The 23,666-nt window shown below is 49.2% G+C and overlaps 1 protein-coding gene across 2 annotated transcripts; it reads right to left on the bottom strand.

The window, feature by feature from the left end:
* Positions 1–10,179: 10,179 nt before the first annotated feature.
* On the bottom strand, positions 10,180–23,351 carry LRFN5 (leucine rich repeat and fibronectin type III domain containing 5). Of its 2 annotated transcripts, XM_019518328.1 has the most exons (3): positions 21,947–23,351; positions 20,426–21,138; positions 10,180–10,492 (listed from the first exon to the last, which is right to left on the bottom strand). In XM_019518328.1, exons 1-3 carry the CDS (start codon positions 23,332–23,334, stop codon positions 10,383–10,385), a joined length of 2,211 nt encoding a protein of 736 aa, XP_019373873.1. In that variant the 5' UTR covers positions 23,335–23,351; the 3' UTR covers positions 10,180–10,382. The 2 variants fall into 2 exon arrangements, with proteins under 2 accessions (XP_019373873.1, XP_019373871.1); XM_019518326.1 differs by lacking the exon at positions 10,180–10,492 and having other exon boundaries at positions 19,605–21,138.
* Between the last annotated feature and the right edge of the window lie 315 nt (positions 23,352–23,666).

The following is a 23,666-nucleotide window of genomic DNA, read 5'->3' as shown; positions in this document are numbered from 1 at the left end:
TTTTTTTTTTTTTTTTAGCAAAATATCATTGCAAAGGCTGCTTCTATTTTGGGTCCAATTCTATGGCTGCCAAAGTCTCCCTCATGTCACTGCACAGGGCTACAGGTGACACGATGTTGACACTAGCCTCAAGCACACCCTTGGGTGCCCGGAGCACTGAGTCCTGCTAGCCCTGCCTTTCCACGGAGGAACAAGGACGCCTATGCTCAGCGGCCAGCAGCCACTCCAGCCCGGCCCGCATGAGACCTGGGCCTGGCGCCCCAATTGCCCTAGTCAGGCTGGTGCCAACGGCCTCCTGCAGCAGCGACCCGTTTCACGTGCACCGGTGCGTTTCCCAGAGGTGAGCGGGTTGAACATTTCCAGCGCTGAAATATCCATTTTGATCACATTCGTCCTTCGAGGCAGTGACAGGGTGAGATCAATCCAGATGCACAGATTAAATTCAATTTATTTTAAAATCCAATTGGGTTTTATGGCTCTAAAGGTCAGCCACTTTTTTAGGGATGAGTACTCCTAAATAATGAAGACAAATATTAGACCACTTAAAGGGGAAGAAGCATTTAAGAGATGTATAATTACTGTCATCTAGAGGCATTATCATAGATTTAGCCCTGTATATATTGTAACCTGAAATAGCTCCAGAGGACTACATTATTTCAAATACAATTGGTAAAGATGTTGCTGGGTCATTAATGTACGATAAAATGTCTGCATTAGAGGAGGTGACATGAAAATGTTGATCCCTCCTTATCCTATAAATCTTGGACCATCTTACCTACAGGCACGAGCACCTGCATTGCTAATAAGGTTGTAGCAACAGTGGATTTCTTTTATGAGACTCTATTTGACATCCATCACCTTGAGTCAAGGCTGAACCAGCTCGCCTGGCTCTCTACGTGCCGAAGCTAAACTTATGGAAGACATTTTCCAGCACTGTAGGGCAAAGCTGACAAGGTGTCTGGAAGATATGGAGATTCAAAAACAGGCTATAGCACATCTGGGGTGTTTTCCTATATATGTGTGTGTGTTTGTTTATTTAGTTAGTTTTCCCTTGGACAAAAAAAAAAGAAAAATCTAAGTATCTCTCTCTCTATGGCCTGTCTTGCTGACAGCAATGGAGAGTGCTCGTTAGCGTCTGCTTGTCCATGCACTTTCTGGAGGTCGAACAGGCACGAGTCCCACTCGCAGACCCCTGCAGAAACTGAGCCCTGCTTACGCAGACATCGTTAGGTCTGCAGTAGCACTGTGGGTGCGGTTGGCGGTCTGCACGCACGGATGGATGTGTATTCTCATGATAAACCACTTGGGAAAGTTGCATTCGCCTTTCCAAAATTCACCTTTCTGGTTCACTGCTTTCCCCCTTTGTGACCAGGCAAACCATTTATAGTCTCTATGGCTCAGCTTTGTCATCAACTGAATAGGCTCCTGTTTGACCTATTTCCTAGAGGGGTAGATTTGCTTTAAAACTAAAAATCTTGTAAGGTGTTTTGACTTAAAGGTCAGGAGTGAATACATAAATGCATCGTATACATTTATATATTGACAAATCACTTTTACATTGGAAAATGCAGTTTCATTGAAATAAATTATCTATTTGTGGGATGTGCATTTCAGCCAAGTTTCCAATGAAATAAAAAAAAAAAAAAATTGTGAATCAATTCAGCTTCTTAATCTCATTTTGATAATGCTGGAGCACTCTATTTAGGCTTTATCTTTTTGGTTTGTGTTGTTTCAAACTGTAATACTTTAAGTGCCATTTGAGTGATAATGTTAATTTATACATTAAACATTCTACATATTTTAATGTTGCACATTTCATATTTTCTATGGCTTTATAATGTCCTGACATTATGAAAAAGAAATGTTTCACCTGCAAAAGCAACAGCCAGATTGGTGGTCCCAACTGAAACCTCTTGGCCTTCTCGTCTCACAAGGCATTTCACAAAGCCCAAAGTGTTGGAATTGCCCGTGGCAAACCCCAAGCCTTGCCAGTGCCTCCATCCTCATGCTTACCTCTCCGTGTGTCCGTCCATCTGTCAATACACAGGAGGATCCAGAGATTATGTGGGGTAGGTGGGATGACTGTGAGGACTGGGGTAATTGTATTGGGATGAAATTCAATGGTGCCAAGTGAAAGTCACATGCTTAGGGACTAATTAAAGTCTGTAAACCTGGAGTTCAACACGGAGAGAGAAAGCAGTGGGGGGTGTTTCTATTGACCATAGGCAGACTGAGATGCCATTAGGATGCAGCCATGAAAAAAGAAAAATATGATCATAAAGCTCATCTGAAAAAAGGAAGCCTTAAGGTCACTGTCTACCTTTGTACAGGTGAATACCATGCAGAGTCCCAGTCGATGCTGCCCAGGACAGACGCAGTCACGTGGGACCAGGTGCAGTGAAAGGCTATGGGCTTGCAAGGGGAATGGAGAGCTGAGTTCACCGGAGAAGATGGGGGCAAAGCCGAGGCTGATCTGACCACGGCTATAAATCCATCAGGATAAACACCTTGGAGGGAGAATAGCTATTTATGCTACTTTGGCACATAGTCATGGCTGCATCTGGCCAATGTTGTCCAAGTTGAGGTGGGCAATTAGCAGAAGACCTGCCTGTCAGAGCAGCACGGCTCTGGAAGGGTCTCCTGACACAAGCAGCAAAGCAGAACAACCGGCTCGTTTTACCACCGAGTCGATCACTTCATGCCTGGTTTTGCCTGTGATCGCAGGGGCTGGACTCGATGACCCGGAGGCCCCTCCATGCCTCCTCCCTGGGCTCAGTTTCCTGACATTCAGGGACTGAATCAACTTCAGGAGCAACTCTGCTACAGCCTGGCACTTTGTTGGCAAAGACACTGACTCTCAGGACGGGCCTGCTTTTTCCTGGGTTGTTTTGCCTACTCTGCAGGGCTGAGGCCAGGGCAGCCACAGAAACACTGAGAGGCTGGTAAAGGAGAGAAGGAAAAGTCCTGCCCTGAATGCTTGGGGTTATTTGTGGGGCTGAAAGGTGATGGGTAAGGAGTCAGCTTTAGGGAGCAATTACTAGGTTTCTTTCCTGTAGTCAGTTTTCTGTTCTTAGTAGCTTTACAAACACAGGAAGGAAGCAATCTGTAGCAAAGGCAGCGCATTGTCTCTGGCACTGCAACACATCTGGCAGTGACATGGGCACAAGTGGGGCTATCAGCTCTCACAGCTGGCCACTGCTCTCCCCGAAATGCCCCAAGCCTCCAAAGATATCGCTTAATCAAAGCCCATTGTGAAACATCATGCCTGGTCCCAGGGAAGGTCTGGAAAACCATTCGTGACCATCCTGCATGGGCAGGACCCTAAACCCCAGCTGGGACTTCCAGAGCGAGCTCGTCTGTCCCTTGGGCAGGAGCAGTAGACGAGTGCGCAGAGCCCCGGGACCAGCCCGAGGAGGCCAGGGCTGCGTGATGCCGAGACCCCTGAACTCTGTGACTGTCATTTCACCACCCTCAGGGGCTGCAAGAGCAGGAAGGTGCCGAGAGGTCATGAAATAACAGCATGGCCCGTTGCCACTTGGCTCGCAATAACCCAGATGCTGCTGGGCAAGGAATAGCCTTTGGCAAGGACAGCACAAATGGGAGTCACGGCAGCCCGCAGCAGCCGGGCTGTAGATATCGGGGTGATGGGTGTGAGAGAGACACCGACACGGGGAGATATCCTTCATCCTGTTTTGTCGACGTGCCGGTGTAACAGCTGCCCTGTCTCAGCCCAGTGCTAGCTGTGTCCCGATGGCAGAGGGTGTTGCAGGTGCAGGGTAGCCATAAGCAGCCATGGTGGAGTACAAAGGCCGCTGCCCCATGTGTCCTGGAGAAGTGCACCCTCAGCGGGTCCCAGGGCGCTGTCCCTGGGGAAGCCTATTGGGAGAGGCTGGTGTCCACTCTCAGGCACTTCACCAGCTCATGCAGAAGGATCGCCTGTTCTGGGGGTCTCCAGGGCCACCGGCAGCCCGGGCCCATCATGCCGCTGATTTGCATTATGGCTTTTATTAAATGGAGCACCTGGATCCACTGGGGCATCTAGCAGTTGAGACCTGGAAAGCGTTTGTGTGCACGATGTGCAAGCAGTGGGAAAGCAAGGGATTTCTGGATGCTGTACACGGTGCGAATGCTGAACCTGACATCCCTAATGCCCCACTGTGATCCTTAAGGTCAGCAGAGAGCAGCCACCATTGATGGGCCAAGTTCATTCAGCAAAAACACGTGAGAAGCTGTTCTCATCTGTGGCTCCTCAGCTCTGGAGCTCTATTCCCCGTGATGCTGCCAGACCCTCGAGGTCTTCCACAAATGCCATAAGCCCTTCCTGATAGGTCTTGCATGGGGAATTGATTTATCCTTTACTACTTTATGCAGGTATTTGTTTCTGTTTTTATAATATACCTTGTTTCAATTGCAAGGCACAGCAGCCTGCTCCCGCTGGAAGACAGTTAGGGTTGACCCGCACCCAGGACCGCGCAGGACTCTCCTGGCTCGCAGGGAGTGGGAGAAACTCTCGTCCTATCCAAGAGAGACGCGCCCAGCCCACGAGAGCTGGGCGCTGCTGCCATCCTGCAAGGCCCTCGGATGCTGAGCGTGGAGCTGTGCAGCCCGTCAGTGGAGTATGGCTTAGGACCTGGGAGCAAAGGGACGGTGTTTCAGGAGATGGGTGAATGCAAAGCCTGGCCACAGGCTGCACCTGATCAGTGCCAGTGGCTCATGGGAAGGCAGGGCTGGGAGGCTCTGCAGGTTATCAATTCACTCCCCTGCTCCAGGGCAGGACGATTGTTCCTGGGTGCAGCCAGCATCCTCCATGGGGATGGAGAGCAGAAAGCAATATCCCAGGGCAATGCATTTTGTCTGTTGACATTTGCAGCTGTCTGGGCAAGGTGGTCTCGTGTCTTGTGAAGTAAACACCTTCAAACAATTGAGGGAAAGGAAACCCCCTCCAGCATCATTGTGAAGAGCCTTCGGCCACTCCTACACAATAAAGATCTTAAACAATAGAGACCCGGTAGATGTAGGGTGAAGCATCGCGAGGGACACGTCCTCCGAGCTCCATGCATCCACACGACAGGCGGTGCAGGGTGCAGCATGAGGGGCTGGGTTTGCAGTCACCAACTGGCCCCGTGCTACAAAAGCCAGCATTGCACATGGAGCTGACCTGAAAGAAAGAGATGTTTGGCAGCATATCCATAGAAAAGTCTCTCAGGCTGTGGAGAAACCTCTGAAAAAGAGCTCCTGCCCCATAAAAGCTTTTTGGTTTCCAGACAAAGCCAAAACCGTTCATTGAGCCGCTGTTGGTTGCATCCCTATCACGTCTGGGACGTAGCCCCGCAGCCACACGTGCCAGGCCCACAATGTGTTCAGCACTGTCCTTTTCATGTGCAAGCTGCTGCAGTTGGGCATGCAGAGTCTGTGAAACAAAGAGACTTGAATCGATAACAAATGGACAAATGCCACAGGAGTAGGAGCAATGCCAGCGTGCAGCAGGTCTGGCACTGGTGGTAAGGTCACCTCTCCCGGGAGAGGCTAAGACACCAGTCGAACGCTATCACAACGCTAACCCCACTGTGCAGGCCTGGAGGCGGTGGCAGCAGCAGTCCCCACTCCTCCCAGGTGCCGTACGCCGGCGCTGGCTTTCTCACCAGGGAGTCTCCATGCAGGGATCCCAAGTGTGAGCAGGCAGCAGCTCTGCTTCGTTGCCATGCAAAATATATTCATGAGTAGGTCATTAATAATTCACGGCCACTGAAGAAGACAAAAGTGATCACTTAAATCAATTTGTAGCTGTCGAACGAAGCACCCAGCGCTGCCGCAGGCTCCGGCAGGGCTGCGGTGCAGGGACTAGCCAAGGGTGAAAGCTGCTGGAAGGCTTTCCTGCTGGACCCGGGGCCAAGGACAGCCCTGCCACCCCCATGCATGGCTTCCCCTGGCAATGTGCTGCAGGGGAAGGAGTCATTAATGACCCCATGAATGGGGCAGAGACGGGCACTGATGGCTCAGCCCAGCCCATGGGGGTGAGACTTTACACACGCAGCCGTGCTCCCTGGCTGTCCGTGGACAGGTTACTGGAAGCACGTATTGCTGGGGGGGAAGCCCTCTGATGGGGGCAAATATCCTTGTGCATGGTTGCAGGAATGGAGCTTTCCCCCTAAATGCCTAGAAGGGATTTTCACGCCACCCTCACGCAGACATGTGTAAGCACACACACTTGTAAGTGCATGCGTGAACACCCCTTTGATTCTTGGCCCACCCAAAGTTTAAAACCAAGTGCCTGGCAGTGGCTGCAGCATTTCTAGTCAGGCAGCACTGGATGAGTCACTTGACTTCATGACTCATTGTCATCTACCTGATCCTTGCTAATCTCTTCACTCCACAGGTGTTAATGACCCCTTCTCCTTTTTAATGGTCAGAGATGTCCCACCAATCAAGCATCCTTTGTTCTGCACTGAGCAGCTGTAAAGTAGGAGGTTTAACTAATTGTAATGAAGTTACATTTTAAATTGAGCAATCCAGCCCTGCCCACCCCCGGGTATTAGTAACACTTCAGCTAAAAATAAACTAGGAGACGAATGTGTGTATTGCTCTATATGAGGGGGCAGCTCACCCTCCGCACCCCCTTTCCCAGCCCTGAAGTCCTCCCATAGCCAGCGACACCAGAAAACAGCCCTTGCCTCGCCCCTCCCCACCTCCCACCCCCAAGGCCAATTGCTGCTTAGGGCTGGGGGAGGGTTGGACACATTCTGCTTGCCCTCAGCACCCCCAGCCTATTCTCCCCTTTCCCTGACCCCTTGCACCCAGGGACCAGGCCTCTTTGCCCAGCACATCCTCACTCCCCTACTTTGCACTGGGGTCCACCTAGGAGACTGGCATCCATCCTGGTGTCGTGCCAGCATGGGCACGCTCACCCTTGCTCAGGTCACCGCCTGCTTGCTCTGGGTTCATCCGGTGCCCAGCAGTGCACGTGGCTCACACACTGCCCTGCCCAAGGCAGCACTAGCTTTAGCACGGGAGTAACTACTTACCCGTGTGTCCCCTTCACATGGCAATGACAGAGGCAGAAGACTGGCAAGCGGCAGCGTTTGCAACCCAGGGTGTCTGCACTGACCTTCACCAGGCTGGAGGGTGCAGGCGGGCTGCCCTGGCCATGCAGGATCCACTGATTGTGCAGCTGGCCAGTGGGAGATCCTTCCCCTGCCCTCTGCAAGCTGCTGCGATGTCTGAACGACTTCCCCGCTCTGCTTGCTGATGAAACCAAAACCTTCCTGCAAAGCGGGAAGGACGCTCCTGCCCGGAGGGCCGATAGACTGCTGCTTGCAGCACTCGCTCCCGGGACCCAGGGTCAAGTCTGCTGCCCCATTAAGACTGGACCCCAGGTCTCCTACACCCCAGTGGGGTACCCCAGCCCCTGGCCTATTGCTTATGCTGGGGTGTCATCCTACCCAGGGCCAGAGACGGTTGTTTCTTCTGGGAGGAAAGGATCTGTTCCTCCAGAACTTCGGCTGGGAAACAACCATCCCAAAATCTGCAGGTTCACAGGAGACCAGATTAATCCAGATACATACGACTAGTGCTGCTCAGACCCCCGTCACGCTCCACCCGGTCACAGAGCCGGCAGCACATCGAGGGACCATTTTGGTCAGGGTCTGAAGCAAAAAACATCACTCAGGAATAAGACCTGCCCTGCTTGTCTTTCATCATGCTCCTGCTTGGAGCAAATCTGCCCCTGGGTCCTCTGCAGGGGACAGCCCTGGGGAGGTGGGGCATGGGGTCAGCGGCCCGTTCCCCAGGGGCTGCAATAGCGGCGTGGGCTGCTGCGGCGTGGGCAGGGACGAGGTTGGTGGAAGTCCCTCTGAACGCAGGGAGCTCCACTAAGCCCTTCCGGCCTCTGCTGGGTCCTTCACTGCTGCAAACGAAGCAGTTTTGTGAAGTTTCCTCATACTGGTGTTTATACACGATAGAGATGCACCTGCATGGTACTATCAGAGGCGATGAGACACGGGCATGCTTCTCAATCCCAGTCCTGTGACAATGTCACCTAAGGGCTGGTGAACCTGTTCTACGTACAGCCACCCACCATTGCCAGGCCACCAAGGACTGCTAATTATCATTAGGAGGTGGCACAGTCTCTGCTGAAGAGCCCATCAGTCCTCTCCTTGGAAAGCCTGATTCACCACGCCAGCAAGGGCTGCCATGGTGAACGCTGGCTTTCTAACAAATACCAAGCTGACAGGTGAAACCTACCTTGACAATTAATTAAAAGGATGTAAGAAGGAATCAGCAAGGGAGCAGCAGTTCTGCTCTGTGCACAAAGGCTTGAAATTGGAGCCACTGAACAAGGGGAGCAACATGGTATTAATGTGACATGAAATCCTGAGAGCCGAGGTGGCCTATGAATGGACACTTGGGAGGCAGCGTTTGGGTCCAAGAGGGCATCCAGCAGCTTCGTAGTTTTGAAAGTTGACATTGACAGTCAAAGGGAAACCCTAAATCTCCTCCTTTCCTTACAAATTACAACTTAAGAGTTATAGTTTCCCGTCCTATTTAGCAACGTGCGTCTTGCAGGATACATGCAAGATGCCACCAGTTTCTCTGGAGGAACAGTGTCTTTTTTCTCGCTCTGGCAGCGGCACTGGCAGGATTTGCAGTAAGCGATGGGCTGAGGCAGGGCATCAGTTTGTGCTTTGTCTAAACAAAATGCTTTTATTGGCAAGCAATCTGTATTCAGCTCCTCCCTTTACCACCTCCCAGCATGCCTCTGCCGGGCAGTAGCAGGATGGATGGTGAATGCCACGGTTAGACGCAAGGTAAAGTTCAGGCCCAGGGGGCTTGTCGAAGGCACAGGATTATACAGGATTGAAGGAGCTAGGGCTGGTGCTGAGCCAAGCTACAGCTGCAGTTTGCTTCTCCGAATGTCTCTCGATGTCTCAGTTTCACAAGCTATTTGTCCTCGCTGTCCCAAACACAGTTCATTAAGCTGGCATATCCAAACCATTACTTCCTGTGTATTTGTACAGCTCCATGCACGATGGGACTTGAGCCTGGTTTCCAGGTAATGCCATAATACAAATCCTACCCTATGGGATAAACATTAGCTCTGCACAGTTAAGCAGAAGCCTGACAGGGCAACCGGCATGAGCTGTCCTTGAGGGGCTGGTAAAACTGTTTGGGCTTCTGGAAGATGAAGGAGAGCACATCCTCTGGCCCCGCTCCTAGTGAGAAATAAAACATTATGGGGAAGGGTCTGCGTTTGCCCTCAGCAAGGGGTGACAGTCACTGCAGTTAAAGCTGTGTGCTGCGGTGGCCGGAGCCCTTGTCCCAGCTCTCCTGCCCAGTATCGTATGTGAGCCCCCTGCGCTATCTGTGCACTCACCACACTGGGAACGCCACACCATCATACACTTGCATTTCCAGTGGGTGAGGCACCCTTGCACCACTGCACATGGCCTTGCTCCCTCTTGTCAGAGGTACCTCTGCTTGGACGAGAAGGGACCCGAGAGCCCACCCCAGCAGGGATCTTGTGAAACATTTGTGAAGTCAAAGGCATTAACATTGGCATCTGTGCTAGTGTTGTGCCAAGTGCTTTTCTCCAATATCCTGGGGCTTATCACGAGGGTAAGACCAGCTTGTTGGAATAACTAAGCACTGTCCACAGGGTGAGGGAATAATTTGCCCATTCCTCTGTGGAAGTGATGCTACGGCAGCGAGAGGGGTATAAACGCTGTATATCAGGATTTTTTTTCTTGGCTGCACAAGAAAACCTTCTTAGGTCTGAACCCTGGATGCTCTCCTCTCTGCCTTAACACCGGAAGACAAAGTAGACACGCACCCCTGGAGACTAACTAAATACTAGTCACATTACACATGCTGTCGTTAACCCAAGCTCATCTAGGACGTGCCACTCAGGGTCAGAGCAAAGATGCAGAGGCGAGACTTGCCCCTTCCAGGATGCGGATGGGATGCTCTGATTAATGACAGGTTGGTAACGTACCCGGAGATCAGTGCGCCTGGCATTCAGCGATGACCACCCCAACGCCCGTCCTTGGCCAGTCAATCAATATGCCAACACCATCATAGTAAAACATTTATTTGAGGGTGATATAAGTTACCATGTTTACAGTCCGTGAACTCACCACTGGCAACATGTAACATGAATTAATACTGAAGCTGTTGCCACAACATTTTTTTTTCCCCCCGCCTTATTGTTATTTTATAAAAATCTCGAAGGCCAGAAAAGATATTTAGAACGGACGTGGAAGTCAGGGGAAGGGGAGTCTGTAAGAGGGGTAAATGTTTATGTGATGCAGCCAACCTGGGTGGCTTCTTGGTTTAGGCTGTAGATGTCAGGTAAAAGTTTCTGCTGGGCCGAGCACTGGTTCAACCAGTTAATCTTCAGTGAGTTGGAACCGTATGGATTTTGGTTGAGTTAAAACATCAGTGGCAACACTTTCAGGAGGTGGTGGAGGGCACGCGGTCGTCTGATGAACTGCAGCTTCTGTTCAAAGAGACAAAACAAAGATGGTAAGGACATCAAATGTATGCTACAGGTCTTCATTGAATCATAGACATTGCACACGCGGGGCCTACGAGAGAACCCCTCTGCTTCCCAGCAGGTCCAGTCCCAACCGTGTAGCGCACCGACCGGACAAACCCCATGCCCTTGAAGTACAGTTTTGGGGACAGAGGAGAAGGTGGGAAATCCCTGACATTGTACAGTAAAATGGAAAGGAAAGAGCTTGTTCATCGGAAGCGAGGCCAGGGGTTAAAAGGCTGGTGCTGACAAACATAGATGTCAATGCTGCACAGTGAATAACGAAGAGATGATGCACGGAGTAGCACGCTCGCTGCACACTGCACGGTCCCCTGCACGGACGACTGGACCACCCGGACCCATCCGGGTCCAGCCCGGCCTCGGAGGCCGTGGGACAAGGGCACGCACTGCTGCGACACGACGGGGCTACCGCGCATTGCTTCAGCACCGTGCTGCTGCTCGCAGGTCCTGCGCCGGAGCCGCCCCCGGTCCTGTGGGCTCTGTGGGGGTGGGGTGCAACCCACGCCCCTTGTACCAAAAGGGCAGTGGCAAAGGAGCCCCACTTTTGGGGCAGGCCCTGAGTGAGCCAGATCATGTTATTGTCTTGCTGAGGTTTCTCAGGGGCTTGCAGGGTGCCCAGGGAGAGACTGCTTCTTCCCCCAGGTTATTCCTGCCCCATGACAGACCCCTCTGTGCTCCCAGGAGGAGCCTGCAGTTGTGTTGCTGCTGGACCACGTAGCACAGCAAGAGGGGACCAGGTTTTCCTTACTAGTATCTTCTTCTAGCACCCTCCTGGATACAGGACCAGCTGTCCCAGGTTTTCCAAGGAGGCTGCAAATGTGCAGAGCCCCTGAAACAGGACGTTTCTGTGGCACTAAGCTGCCTTTAGGCCAACCAGCATGGTGACTCCCATGACATGTGCCTGCTGTGCAGCACTGAGGAGGCTGCAGGGACGCTGCTGACTGTGTCCTGCTCCACAGGTCTGTGCAGCCCCCCAACTGCATCCTGGATGTTGCTCCCTGCAAGCTAAATATCTTTGCTTGTGGAGTGAGGTTTCTTGAAGTAGGCCTGAACGCTGCCCTCTCTACATACAAGGGAGCTGGAACAAGCCCAAGCTGGCTGCATGGGCATCATCCAGCTCTACCTACCCTGGCTTACCCATCGGCCTTGCAGTGCAGCACGTGTGATGCCACCTGTCCGGGACCTTATGGGAAGTGGTTCTTCAGGCACAGCCCAAAGGGAAGGGCTCCCCGCGAGGCAGGATGCAGCAACCTGGTGAGAGGGACAGACAATTGTCTGTGGTTCTCACGATTTCTGAGCTTGGGTTAAACTTCAAGGCTTGCAGGAACAGGGCCATGCAGCTGGATGAGCCTTTGCCACGTGGGGAGGGGACCTCTCACGAGAGCATCTGGGTGGGGGTGTTTTATAAAATGCCCTTGCTACTGCAACAGGCACTGAGCACGCACGTCCAGAAAACATGGGTCCTGCCCCGAAGAGCTAGAACGGCTAGAAAGTGGGGGAGAGTGTTGTATCTGTAGGGAACAACAAGCCAACCAAGCAAACAAATCTCCCCCACTCCCGTCCTCCGTAATGGATGGTGGTGCCTGCAAAACCCTGCTGCCGCTCCTGTCTGCTCAGGCATGCAATATGATTCTACATATCTGATGGCAAGGGAATGGAAATTAGGACAGAAATTAAGTGGCACTTCTACAGAAAGCTGATAGCGTGAAAGCAAGATGAGCTCAGTTCGTGGTTAGCCATGTTATCTTGATCTCCACTGCTGGCATTATCAAGAAACAATCTAGCCCACTTCTAAAGCACAAAAGGAAAAGAGACAGTGCTTAAAGATCACCTCGTGAAATGCAGCTTGTCTCAGTGAAACGCAAATAGCAGGTTTCATTTGCTTAGATCCATACAGATGGACAGTGCTTGTCCTCACACAATTACTCTTTATTCAGTACTTGTGCTGTAACGAATTAGCCATGTATTGGCTCTTAGCTTCCTGGAAAGATAAGTTTTCCCCTTTTCATAACATTATCCTGCTCATGTGACTCATGGAGCTGGCTGGTTGTTCAAAAACCTCTTGGCTAGGGACAGGAATTACACATAAATCGAATAAGCGATTGGAAACCGGTTCAGATTTGTAACACAACAGAAGTTCAGTACACATGAACTGCTTGCAAAATGGCTCAAACTGGTTTAAGATAAACCTGGATGTAGTATCAAACTTAATTAATTTCAAAGTTTAATAATTGATTTAACCTGTCCCAGATCCCCTCCAGATTCAAGTGAACTCATAGTTCCCCAGCATCCCAGCATGCATTGCACCTCCCCTGCAAACCGCGCCCCCCCGGTGGACAGGATAGCCTTGGCCCAAACTGCCTGCTCCAGTCATGTTGGGAAGCATTCTTTAGCGCCCCCCAGCTTCTGGCTTTGGCCACTGCGGGCACGTGGCTGCATTTCTGAATCAAAAATGAATGTCTGTTCACTTGCTTAATTGGTTTAATCTACGCAGCTTAGACTAACCTGCAAAGACTGCATTGATTCAGCCTTGGGCTTTTTTACTCTCTTTTTAACCCCTGTAACTAAATTGGGCAGGGTGATTCTAAGAGTGATTTATTTTAATAGGCAAATATAACCATATCTATCAATAGATAGATAGATAGGTAGATCAGGCATATATATATACACATACATACATACATACATACATACATATATGTGTGTGTGTGTATATGTGTGTGTATGTATGTATGTATGTGTATATATGCATGTATATAGGCCTATATATACATATATATATATACACACACACATACACATATATAGGCCTAGAAAGATCGATAGATTGGTCTATCTATCTATCTATCTAGGTCTGATCCTAAACACTGCACACATCCCAACTTCCTCCCATCTAGTGCTATACAAAAAGCAAGAAAGATCACAACTGCACTGTAATTGTAAAAGCGAGAACACAGCACTGACTTGTGTCAGTACACAACACAAATAATTTGAGCTCCCAGCCTCTGCACACAGAGAGGAAGAACATCACCGTTGCTTTTAGGTGGCGTTCCCGTTTGATTGGCTTCAGAAAACGAAGCGAGGACAGGAGGCGGCGCACATTGCCAAGTGTGATTTGTTGCTTCCGCAGGATCTAGAGGGCTACTTCCATTGTGAAAGGCTAGAATAAGAATCAAGAGAAAAGGACTCTACAGGAAGGGTGAGAGAAATAATCGATATGTTGTCACTTCAAAGCAGGGGAATGTCAAGCCTGCTGTGGGGAAGATGACTTACCTAAGGCACGTACCATCACTGCAAGGGAACTGCAAACAAGGGCTGTGACCTGGGACATGAAAGGGGCCAAATCCAGCGATTGCTTAGGTGAAGAGTGGTGTGATGCATTGTTTCTTACTTTCACAAACCAGCATGAGGTTATAGCAGCTCTTAGCTCAAACATCAAGGGAAGGTTTCCCACGTACGTGGGCAAGACTTTCACAGAAAATTCTGTGATATACAACAAAGTGCAACGTAGCTATGAAAAGAAAGCACATGCATTTATTTAAATACAGGAAAACAGAAGACGATGTGACCTGCAGCTAATAAAGGAGACAGCACGTGGGGACACCTTAATCATTGAAAGGTTTTGTAGCTAAGGTTATAGCCTATACAATGCATCTCTCACAACTAGCAGTGACCTAGGAGGCATGTGGACATCTGTTTGCAAATGGAAAATGTTGGAGAGATGGTTTTAGTTAATAGGACTTTCCCAACGTATGTGTGTGTGTGTTGGTTTGTGTGCATGTAGGCATGTGAGCACCTGCATGTGTGTGTGTACGTGCTTTTTAAATTAAGAACAAAACAAAACAAAACAAAACCTGACCTACCCGCAGTCAGGCCACATGTAATAAATGCTGCTTACCAAGTCACCTAGGGTAAGTACATTTTTAACACAGGAGGAAAAGCCCCTGTATTTCCTGACCAGCACAGTAAGAGAAGAACAAATTGTATAGTTGGGCCAGTAAAACTTCCAGCAAGGGCTGTTTTACTTCTGCTGAGCAGCACCTTCTAACACCCATGCTTTCTTTTAAAACAGAAGAGGCAAAGAGAAGTAGTGATGAATAATGACAAGCAATAACAATATGTTATGAAACAGCCCAGCGTGCAAACTCCCCTTCTGCTGCTTGTAGCCTTAATAAGCTAGAAAAAGCCCTCAGCTTCTCCCTTCTCTGCATGGGGAATGCAGTTGCTATTGTTGCCAGCCTTGTTGGTCAAACAGGCAGAGGAGTGAGCAGTAGGACTGCCAGGGCCTTTGCAGGGAGCAAATACAGCTGCAAGAGTCCTGAAACAGCAAAGGGAAGTGTGAACGGGAGCCGGCTAGTCAACCCCTCAGCTGTGCTGGCTCACCGTGACTTCTGCTAGCTGCGAGGGTGGTGTGCAATGGTGCACGTGGGCTTCCGGGTGGTCATTGCTGATGCAAAGTACGGGCACGAGAAACACTGGCCAGTGGCTGTTTCACTGTGAACAAAGACCATGCATTTATTGGCAGCAGAGCTAAGACTTCTCCTAACTCTGCAAAGCACCATGTGCCTGTCTTCGGCACCAGGCCTCCTAGACACAGCTCTGTCTCTGCCAAGCGGTCCCCGCAGACTGCTCCTCCGCCTCGGACTGACAGCCTGGGCAGAGGTCACAGGTAAGAGTCCAATCACACCACGTGGTCCAAGGCTGGAGGCTTGGCAGCAGGGGCTCTGTCTGAGCAGGGAAGTTCAGAGCAGCTCCGCTCCCCTTGCAGGGAGATGCACGGCTCTTGCCCATCAAGTGACAGTGACAGGGAGTGCAATACAGGACGTGCTTTGGATAAACACACTTGTAGCTTTGCCAGTATCCATGCTCAGGTCATACAAGACATGCTGTTATATCCTGGAAGAGTCGATAGGAAAAATGGGTATATTCCAACATGGCTGGTGTTGATAAGCTCACATGGAGTAACCTCTTCCGGCAGCATGGCAGGCAAGTATAGGGTTGTTTGCAAATGGACCATGACAGCAAAATTGTACATCTGCCTGACAGTGAGGACCGTGCACGGGATGCAGCTGGACGCAGCAGCAGGAGCTTCCAACCTGCAGCCGGGATCTCGCAGGCGTGCAGCTGGCAAAACTGGCAACCCAGCCTCAGACAGCCAAATCCTTCACGTTAGCCACAGCAAGACGGCCGATACAGCAACAGCAGATCCACGGGAACCCAGGAAAGGCCAAGTCTTCTGCTGGGCATCCGGATAGGGGCACACCCAGGAGCATTGACCCTCTGCTGTTCCAGCTAAATAACTATGCTCCTGCAAGTTCAGCCAGCTGTTTCCTTGGGGAGCCCTCGTCTCTGGAGGGTGCAGGTTTAGCAGTATCCTATAGAGCAGAATAGGAGATGGAGTTTCGAAAGGCTGGGCCTCCGCCTGCCCAAGAGAAGCCTTGAGATGGGATTTTGTTTTCCCATTATTATTCTATCCTTGCAGGTCGGCAGAGGTGCATAAGACAGAGAGAATTTTTGAGCAAATAAAAGCCCATTGGCACAAGTAAAGTCATGTTTGCACCTAGAACTGAGCTGCCTGATATAGTCATCATAAAGAACATGCCCGGAAGGTAACAAGGAAAGCACACAGAACAACTCACACAGGAAACACACACTTCGAATATCACCGCCCTGTTTCTCCATCCAAAACATGATTTATACCAAAACCTGTGCGTTTTCCTTTAGCTGAACCGTGAAGTTCAGAAGGAAAGATTAGGAAGAGCAGTGACATGAAGCAGGTGCCAGAAGATATAGTTATATCTATAGTTATATAGATATATCTAGATAGCCATACCTCTCTCTATATTTATCTGTTTCTATAGATAGATAACTATAGCTATATCCCTATATAGAGATATCTATCTATAGATCTAGATCTATCTATACATTTATAGATACATCTACATCTATATCTGTCTATCTATAGATAGACCTATAGATCTATATCTATATCTATCTATCTACATACAGATAGATCTAGATCTATCTATCTTTCTATATCTATATCAATGTATTGTGAAACGCCATGTTGAAGATGCTGGTGAGGATCAGAGGAGACCCTGTCTCACATCCACATTCACGCTGCACGGCTGGAACCGGGTTTGTCGTCTGAAGATGTTTCATCTGATTTTCACATCGAAGCTCCTCTGCTGAGCAGCTGCTAAGATAAATCCCTTGTGTGATTCCCCCGGGGACAGTGGACCCCTGTGCTGAGGGGACATCCAAGGGGACAGCCACTGCAACATTATGTCCTCCTTGTTCTCTTAGGACTGAACACGGCCCAAGCACTGAGCTGACTTCTTTAGCGGTGTGGATTTCCCTTGACCCTGCTAACCCTGTGCCTCCTCTCTGGAAGGGTGTGGAAGATCTCCAGGATTTCACAAAGCACATGCATGGGCACATTTTGCTCTTCTGACCCTCTCCTGCATAACTCAGGCCCAAACCATTGGCACCATTGGCTTTGGAGAACAAGAATAACAGTCTCCTCTTCCCAGGGTATTTCATGCTTTGGAAGAATCAAATCAGTATACACTGAGATGTCCTACTTGCTGCAGGTGCAACGGCATCTGTTTCCTTCCCTGTGCAGGTATGTACGGGTCTGATGAAGGGAGAAAGCTCCATTCGAAGAACTTTCTCCTATATCCCAGCTCACTACTTCTATAATATTATCACCGAATTAAATCAGACACAGTGACATATGGTCCCCTTAAGCTGCTTATATAAATGCGTCGCTGATGGAATTTTTAGCTTTAGTGTTTAGAGAACTAATTCCTTAGAGTAAAAATAAATAAATAAATAAATAAAAAATGAAGAAGCTATTAATATTTTAGCACATTCACCAAAACGTTAGACATACATTACTTCCAGTTGCAGACAACATACAAAGCATTGCCATTTGTTATTTTTAAACCACACACGATTAAAACAAACATCTCAGCAGGAAAAAAAAAACCCTTCAAAGCTCCCTTCTTACCTAGGAACAAAGTCAATATACTGGCTCCTGAAGTGTTAGTTCATCATTCAACACATGGTACTTTCACTTACTCATGTCTGACAAGGCCCCCTTTTTAAGACTACTGGAAGCAGTATACATGCATTGGTATGGTTTATCATGTGTTATAACAGCCAATGCATATGCATGTATCTCCTTCAGTAGGAGTGTAAACATACAGGGAAACCCAAAGTGTGTCAACTCTTCCATCAGGACCTGGATATTGTAATTTTCAGTATGAGTTTTTGTTTCTTTATTTACATGAAGCATATCTGATTCTTTAAAAGGCTTTTTTTCCCCTCCCAACTCAAATTGAGAATGCAGCCAAGGACAACAATAAATCTAGGGCAGGTTGCAAGTGAAGTCTTCTGATGCCATGTAAATGTTTCTTTCTTAGCCCAAACCTGCAGTGCCTTCACAGACGTAACTCCCAGAGACAGCAAAGGGAGGCTTGTCTGCATGATCAGCCTGGCAAGAGGCTTCACTGATCAAGAACTGGGATCTATTACAACAGAGCAGTGGGATTTATTTGGCTTCAAGAACTAAGAGATAAAATAACTTTTTTTTCTTTACCAGGGATCAAAACCTCTTTTACTGAATTTCCCAAATCCTTTAAAATACAAATAAAGCTAAGTAAAAGGAAAAAGCCCTGCAAACTTAATGATCTTACAAAACAAAAACGATGCTAAAACTACTTAGTGGCGATTCCATAGCTTTCTACAAATGTCACTCCGTTACATTATCTCTGTTTTAGACCTGGAGTCCAAATGAGCTGAGATCAGAAGTACAGACGGTTTGAAAAATCGGGGCAAGAGAAACCACATCTGCTTTTGTCAAATTAAAAATAAAAATGTTTCAGTTGTCAGACATCCGTTGCCACACATTTACACATTTATACCATCCCTGAAATTACTTGATCATCACGTATGAGTCCATTCGCATTTGCTGCCCTTCTCTATTCATTTCTGCCTTCATCGTTTACAAGAGGGTTTAAACAACAAGGCATGGCAGTCTAATAACAGGGTAGTCCCCAGCAAGGACTGCCCCCTTCGGCTGTACCCAGGTACCGGACAAAATCTCCAAACACTATGAGAATTTGCAGAAATAGCACCAGGCTGGGCAGGGAGAGGATTATGAGTATTTGCACAAAGATTACATGCCCTGCATTCCTGCCTTGCAATGTCAGAGATTTGGCTCATCAGGGGAGGGAAGAGGCCCTCTTTTCAGCTGCTGCTAATGCTCACTCTGCACTCGCATCTAACCTGAACACCAGGCTGGTACTAAGAGGGGGAATGGGACAAATCCAGCATTTCTCATTTGTAGGGCGCCTGCCTGTGAGCCTGCAGTTAGCAAAGACCCCCATGTGCGCCGCACCCTGGAAAAAGCCCTGTCCTTTTCTGTCTAACCCAGGAGCCGGGGAAATAGCACCGCAGCCGCAAGCTGTGTTGCCAAGTGGAGGCTGCTGTAACAAGAGGACCTGGCTCGCTTTGGCATATGCTTCCCTCTACCCAAAATCTCGCCTGGTCTTTTTCTCTACAGTTCTCCCTGCCGACGTGGAGCCCCGTTGCCATCGGTGTGGATTTACAAGGACGGGGGCTGCCGCTCTGGGACCTGGGCTCTTCCCCCTCATTTATCCCACAAGCTGGCACCTCTGGAGACCCACATAAGGCAAGACCTCGCATGGCCTGGTGCTCTGCTGCCCTGCGCACTGCATGCGTGCACCCTGCATAGGCAGGGGTGCGTGTTTGGGGGCCAGCCGCAGCCCACCTGCCTGGAGCCGGTGTGCAGGCAGACGTGGTCACCGGGCGTTATGGGGCTAGCCCACCCGATAGCACCGAGTCCAGCCTCGATGCTTCACCCAAAACATCCACCCGCACCGGCTGGGGTTTCCAAGCAGGGAGGATGCTGTCCCCCGCCCCCTCTCCGTCTGGGCCAACTCCTCCACGGAGCCACTGCTGTCCCACCTTGAGGCACCTCCGCCAGGAGCGTGACTGAGCAGGGTGATTTACGTTAACACTGGCTGGATAGACTCATTGAATATTTTATTTTACACAACATAACAACACAGAGTTGTTGTTCCTGTACAGCATTTGCCTAAAAACAAAGGCAACACTATGGTCACTGAAAAGAAATACACAGTCTGATTAGTTTAAAAAATATCATTTTACTGACTGATCCATAAGTGGTCTTTTGCTAGTGTGAGGAAACAGCATTTCCTTTATAAAAGGCTTTTTTTGTTTGCTTGTTTGTTTGTTTTTCTGTGAAAACTCTCGTTTGTTTTCTGCGACTGCAGAACCAGGAAGCCAGTCCTAGAGTAGGGGAAGGCACTGGTGCTGTCTCACGCTTTTCTCCCTTAATCATTTTTTTAAAAATTTTATTTAAATCTTTGAATGTTGCCTTCGGTCGTTATATTATTCTAAATTAAATTAAATTAAACTTAAAACCTGTGTGCACTGGGTGGCATATACGAAACCCTGCATGAACAAGCCATACATCATCGAGACAAGAGTGGAATTCCAAATCCCAGTTTCCTAGGAGAGCGAGTTCTCACACAATGTTTGGTGGTTTGTTTCTCATTAAAATAAATAAATTAAAAAACAAAAAAAAAGAAGCAGGTCACACAGTGCTTTCCAATATCCACTCAGAACTCGAGAAAGTTGCTTTTCCACTATCCACGTCAGACTTGTCTGACTGAATTAGCATCCCATTCATAGACAAGCTCCTTTTAGACCATAATCCACCTGTGTTCTGGGAGTTAACATAACAATGGTATTCCATTAATTCTCCATTCAGAGAGTACCTGCGCTTTGCTCGGGATGTTTCAGCTGGCAAAGTGAGAAACTTACTTGGCTTTGATTGTGCTCTTTTGTACATGGGGGCCCCTTTGACGGCGTCGGGGGGACGGCTAGCTAACTGCAGTGCAGTGGAGTTATTTCTGTTAGTGTTCTGGGACTCGATATTCGTGACAGCTTCGCTCTGTGGCTCATTGCTTGGCTTTGGCCCTGGCTTTCTCTTCTGCTTTTGGGAGGCAGAAGTGCTGGAAGTCCACGTGTGAGGCAAAGCAGAGGTAGTGGTAGTGGAGTCCTGGCTCGAGCACGTGTCTGACGACTGAGTCACGCTGTCGTTTGGGACTTTGCAGCACTGGACGCTCTCCTCGTGCCCGACGACCTGTTTGGACATGGAATGGGGCATAGCCCCGCTGCAGCCTTGAATCTGAGCCCCGTTGGTCTGGGAATACACATTGTTGACGTTGGTCACCTTGTGCTGCCCGTTGTTATTACACACTTTATAACGGATCATTAGGATGATGATGAAAACCAGCACCGAGGCCACGATAATCCCACCGATAATGATGATCATGGTGCCTCCCAGGAACTGGGACTGCATGAAGTGGCACCGCACATAATCCTGCTCCGTGGTGAACTGTATGCACCCGACGACCCTGGTGGCAGTGAGGGAGGTGATGCCGTCGTCGTAGATTGCCAAGACGCACAGGTCGTAGACAGTCCCAGCGGCCAGGTTGTTGACCAGGAAGGTTTTGCTCGTGGGAGGTATCATTCTGAGAGACAAGGGAACGGGTGTTAGTCAACACGACAACCACAATCATCTCCCATCCCCATGCTCTGAAGTCGCCGGCTGTGGGACTGCCATCCGAGTTTGACACCCTTCGCCATGATGTGTTGTGTCAGGGCATACTAAAGGCACTTTCACCCAACTCAATTGGCCACGGATAGTTTGTGCCTTGACTTACTAGACCCATTAGTAAAAGGCTGGCACAGCTAATTGCCCCACAGAGCAGCGGGAAGCTCTGGCTTGCAGCCACCATGGGGGGGAGGGGGGCAGGGAATAGAAAAAAAAAAGGAGAAATCACTGGTGACAAATTGGTTTGGAAAGGTTGCATTAGCCATCTTAAAAACAAATCCACTTAGCACACACAACACCTCTGCACACACTGTACCCATGGACTGGGAGAAATGCTGAGGATAGCACTGCAGGGCCTGAGCAGGAACGCGTTTGTGGACACCTTTCTCCCCCACTTCCGAAAACAGAAGGTGTTAAAATCCATTTAACTCATCTAACTTTACAATCCTCCTGCTAATCAGATTACCTGAGAGGATTAAGGGTCGGTTTGGATTATCTAAAAATAACGCTATTCACAGTAATTTCCCCATTTGTTAGTGAAAATTGCATTAGTCTTTCACAAGGCTGGCACCATATGCTTTGGAGGGCAGTGCTCTGATCAGCCTAAATGGTATTGTAACCACGCCGCAAAATGGACTGAAATGAAACGGTACATTAATAAATCAATAAGCGACGGCTTGATGGAGCACTAAGTGCAGATATAGATGCAGATGGATCTGTCTTACCTGTAAACAAGTGAGTCATCATAAGTGCCATTGTACTGGATCTGGAACATACGTATTCCAGGTATATTTCTTTGAAAATTAAATTTCAGCAGGGCAGTGGACGATGTAGCTTCCGCCACCACCACTTTCTTGTCCTGGCTGCTTTTAGTATCCCCGTTATTACTGCTCGTGTTGGAGCCCGACTTGGTGGAAGTCGAGATGTCCGAGGAGCCGGGGTCGGGCTCGTGAATGTGGTTTGTACTGTTTAGCAAATGCGGGAGTTTGATGATGTGCAGATCCACCGTTTGCGTGGCTTCTCCTGCCGGGTTGGAAGCTATGCAGGTGAAGGAACCTGTATCCTTGACCGTGGTTATCAATATGTCAAGCGTGCCGTTGTCATACACCAGCGACCTTGTTGCATTTGAAATCAGTTTGCCCTCCGGTGAAATCCAGTGAATTGCTGGCTCTGGATCTCCCCGGGCCTTGCATCGCAGGGTGGCCCTTTGACCCTCAAGCACTCTTAGCTCGTGCGTGTGCCTGGTGATGAGAGGGGGCTCGCACAGGAACTCCTCCTCTGGGATTGACCAGAAATACCGGCCGGAGAGCAGCGGGGGAGAGGCGCACGTCTCTAGGTCGTCTTCTCTGGAAAGACGCCGCAGCCACAGGAGCTCACAGTTGCAATGCAAAGGGTTCCCACCAAAGCTCAACGCAAAAGTCGAGGGGCTGATAATTCCTGAGGTTGCTAATACCTGAGCTCTCTGAAACAGAGGATCAGGTGGCAGCTTCTGCAGTTTGTTCGACGTGACATCTAACCTGGTCATCTTGTGGAGATGGGAGAAAGTCCCCTTAGGAATGTGGTCAATCATATTATGGTCCAGACTGAGCGTGTGCAAGCTAACCATCTTCTCCACAGCATCCCAAGGGATGGTTTCCAGGTTGTTATAGGACAAATCCAGTTCCTCCAGGGCCAAAACATCATCAAATGCTGTGGAAGAAATCAAAGTCAGCTGGTTGTTGTTCAGGATCAAGTGGTGCAGATTGGAAAGCCCACTAAACATGTCATTGGTGATCTTAGTCAATCTGTTGCTGTTCAAATGCAAAGCCCGCAAATTGCGCAAATCAGCAAACGCATGGGGTGTAATAAAACTTATTGTATTCCTGGACAGCGTCAGGTCCACAAGGCTGGTCATATTGGCAAAATCTTTCCTTTTGATATTTGTAACAAAATTGTCTGCCAGCCGCAGCTCCACAGTCCTTCTGTCGATGTTTGGTGGGACAAATAAAAGCCCTTTCTTGGCACAAAGGGTTGCGAGATTCGGAGACAAGATTTGACAGACACAGCGCTTTGGGCAGATCTGGGCTCTCACTGCTACGCCAATGAACAGCAGATACAAAAGCAGTTTTTCCATTGTAGATCAGGTTTAAGAGCCTGCAAGAGAACAAACAGCACATGTTTATGATCTCCGTGCAGAGGCATGACCCAACGCAGTGCAGCACGCATGCAGCCGGACAGCAAGGAAAGGCAGATTCGTGCTGGGGTTAAGGCACAGGTCTGGCACTAGGATGACATGGGTTCCCTTCCCATCTCATTCAGTGGTAAACCCTGTGGATGGGGCTCATCTCATAAACTGTGGATGTGCAGCGCCTAGCAAAGTGAGGCCTCATCTGAGGTTTCCCAGTATTATCCCAGTTCAAAACATGAGGCCAACAGGAGATGGTCAGATTAGACAGATTAGTCACT

Source organism: Gavialis gangeticus, unplaced genomic scaffold (assembly GCF_001723915.1).
Source record: "Gavialis gangeticus isolate Ggan-Ray unplaced genomic scaffold, GavGan_comp1, whole genome shotgun sequence".
In the NCBI taxonomy this organism is placed as follows: Eukaryota; Metazoa; Chordata; order Crocodylia; family Gavialidae; genus Gavialis; species Gavialis gangeticus.
This window is presented reverse-complemented; position numbering and strand designations above follow the sequence as displayed.